General features: G+C 34.2%; 1 protein-coding gene across 1 annotated transcript; it reads right to left on the minus strand.

The window, feature by feature from the left end:
- Positions 1-707: 707 nt before the first annotated feature.
- On the minus strand, positions 708-2,018 carry LOC109802396 (uncharacterized). The gene has a single exon (XM_020363751.3). It carries the CDS (start codon positions 1,808-1,810, stop codon positions 1,196-1,198), a length of 615 nt encoding a protein of 204 aa, XP_020219340.1. The 5' UTR covers positions 1,811-2,018; the 3' UTR covers positions 708-1,195.
- Between the last annotated feature and the right edge of the window lie 1,127 nt (positions 2,019-3,145).

Consider the following 3,145-nt stretch of genomic DNA (forward strand, 5'->3'; position numbering starts at 1 on the left):
TGAATGAGATTTAAGAAATTGCCTAGGGACAAAGCTGCTTCAGGCTAACCCTCAAATTGAAAAGGATAAAGATCGGAATAAATTATGAGAATAAAGTAGGTTTTTATTCTCCATTTTTTGGGGTTAAACAAAAAAACAAAGATATTTATTCTTTTCGATATCCTAGCTAATACACCCAAAAAAAAAATTGTTAAAAGAGAGACATTATTTATTTAAGCTCACCAATCATCCAGAGAGCACCCGCAAAACCTTAAAGTACACATTGTGATCCTTTAATTTCAATGGACTTAATATACAATATATAGTTCATAAAAAAGGAAGTAAATATTTACGAAATCAAGCTTAACTAGGAGGGAAGAAAAATAATATAAATGAAAAATTGAAAAGTGTAAACTTTATGAAGCTTCATGAAAGGAGGCACAGTTAATCAATTGGCACTAGCTCCCAGCTAGATTAATGGTGTTTGCTTGCAAAGTTGCAACTCATACCTCCCACCTTTTGATGCAAATATTCTCTCTTTTAACCTGTTTCCTTCAACATGTGGTAGATGTATTCCTTGATTTGGTTTCAAAGGGCATCATCACATTAATTATGTTACAAGTACTCCCACTTTTTTCCAATTCAATATAATTAATTGAAAAGATGTATTCTCATCTTTTTTCCTCATTCTACTACCACAATTGACTATCTAAAAAAGGCAATGAGAGTATCAAAATCTAATGTATTATTAATTTATTATTAATATTATATATATATGATGATATGAATATACATCAATTAGCTTGGTTTCATGAGAGTGGGGCACATGCTGCAATGGTAGCACCAACATCTGTGCTTTACCTTACTTTACCAATACAACTTCTACAAGTAACCTCTTCAAGTTTTGTTCTCCTTTATTTTACACATGATGAAAAGAGAACATGGATGAAGTACCCTATGGCATGATATGGCACTCCAACAGTAAAAACAAAAACCAAAAAATAAAAAGAACAAAGATTCATTCACCCTGGTCAGTGTTGTTCTTTTCTTAAACCAGTTAAGTACCATAATTATATCCTTAGTAATCAATCAACCATGCTGTTCCTTCTACACTCCCTTATTCTTAAAAAAAAACATAACAAAGGGAGATACGATATGAAATGAGAGGTTGAGCTTCTATGTACTTGAGCCACCCCAACCAAAACATGCTTCAACTTCATGCACCATTTTGCTGTTGCGTTTCCCTCTTCCTCTTCAAAGACTCTTGCTTCTGCAACACCATTTGCCTGCGGAACTTCAAGATGAAAAGATCAGCAGCAAGGTCAATCTCATCCTCCAGCTTAAACTCTTCCCCCGCATCTTCCTTAGAATTCTTCACCAAATCAATCACCGACCCTCCAAGATCCAAATCCTCAGAATCAAAAAGGGAGTGTGTCAGATCCGGGTACTTATCATCATCATCATCACCATCATCGCCATAATTGTAGTAACCCTCGTACCCTTCTTGGTCTTGTTCCTCCACCACTTGAGTTTCACTAGGGTTTGGCAAGGCCTCATAGGAGTGTGCATTGTTGTTGGTGTACACCACTATGGCCTTGCTTTGGTCATTGCCCTCTTCCAATTCCTTGGGCTGAGAATTGTGCCCCCACAAGGAGTGGAACTTCTCAGAGAAGGAACTCATCAAGAGCTTCTTGTTCTTCATGAGTGAGAATATGATCAAACGAGCCCTGATGGAGTTTGTTTTAGACTTCAAGGCCATGGTTTTTGACTTCGCCATTGAGCTCAGATTTGCTATGATCTGCTTCAGCAACCTTGATGTTCCGTTCTTCATCTTGCTGTTTCTAATAAATAGTAACAATGCAACTAACAAATAATAAAGTAACAATAATAATAATATAACTCTATGAAGTGAAGTTGTGAACCAAATCAAAATCTAGGAAACAAAGAATGAGGGTGTGTTTGTGAGAGAGATGGTTTTGCTGTACAAAGTAGTACGTTAATGAAAGAAAAGATGTGTTTTGGGACGAAAGAGTACAAGTTGGGTACTTGGGTTTATATAGATGCTCTAGTGAGGACCAGCTGTTTTGTGTGAGGCAAACACGGTCTAAAGAAAGAGTGAGGGTTAAGAAAAGAAAAAGGCATAAAAGTGAAAATTAAAGTGGAAGGACACTTGGCGTGTGAGTAAGGCTGGTTCGATGGTATACGAAGCTGTACAATTTTTTAGGGCACAAATTATTTGTGGGGTTGGGTTTGGTTGGGACTTTGGAATTTGGAGTGTTGAATTATCCCCTTTTTACTAATGTCGTGATTTTAGATTTGAGTTCTTCAAGTGTAGGAAAAAGTTTTGAGAGAACTATGTTTAAATCACCACATTCATGCTCCCATATTAAAAAGTAATGTGACAATATTGGTGGGAAGGAATATCAAAGCAAAACTAATTAATTTTATTTAATTATATATATAAATAACAATATATGACTGCATTATATAATTAAATATTTAAAGAAAAAACTTTATCGATTATGATAGTCTTACCAACTTCAAGAAAGTAGTTTTTTTATGAAAGTCATTTGTGGTCAATAAAAAAAATTACTCACTTACATTTCTATCTTTTATTGACACTTTTGGTGGTTTTTAAGTGTTTCTTGTGCAAATGTTTAAAAACATGAACAATTGAAAAGAAAATTTATAATTAAGAAGTGAAAGCTGAAAACAAAAAAATAAATAAATAAATAAATGAATGGCCCTAGTTTGTTTAAATATTAATAAATTTTAAATCAATAAAATATACACTTATGAAAAATATCAAAACCCACTTTATGGAACTATTGAATGAAATACTACAAGACTTGAAAATCTAAAACAAAGTGGGCATTCTTTTGTAGCTTGATCGTTTTCGTTTGGCCCCTTTCAATTATTTGACCACTATTATGGGGGACCTTTGGGGCTTTTGAGGAACTAACCTAACCCTCACCAGATAGCAATGTAACAGTTACTGTTCAATACATTCACTTTAGACATGTTTGAATGACAAAAATAACCATATATAACCTTGGACCATTAGTAGAGTTTCCTTCTTTTGAGAAATGAAGTGGGGTGGTACCACTGACATTGCACCCGACCTATATTATAGTGTTTTTCTTTAAAAAAACAATAGGAATCTCAT

This window comes from Cajanus cajan, chromosome 4 (assembly GCF_000230855.2).
Source record: "Cajanus cajan strain Asha chromosome 4, NIPB_CcT2T_4, whole genome shotgun sequence".
Taxonomy (NCBI): Eukaryota; Viridiplantae; Streptophyta; class Magnoliopsida; order Fabales; family Fabaceae; genus Cajanus; species Cajanus cajan.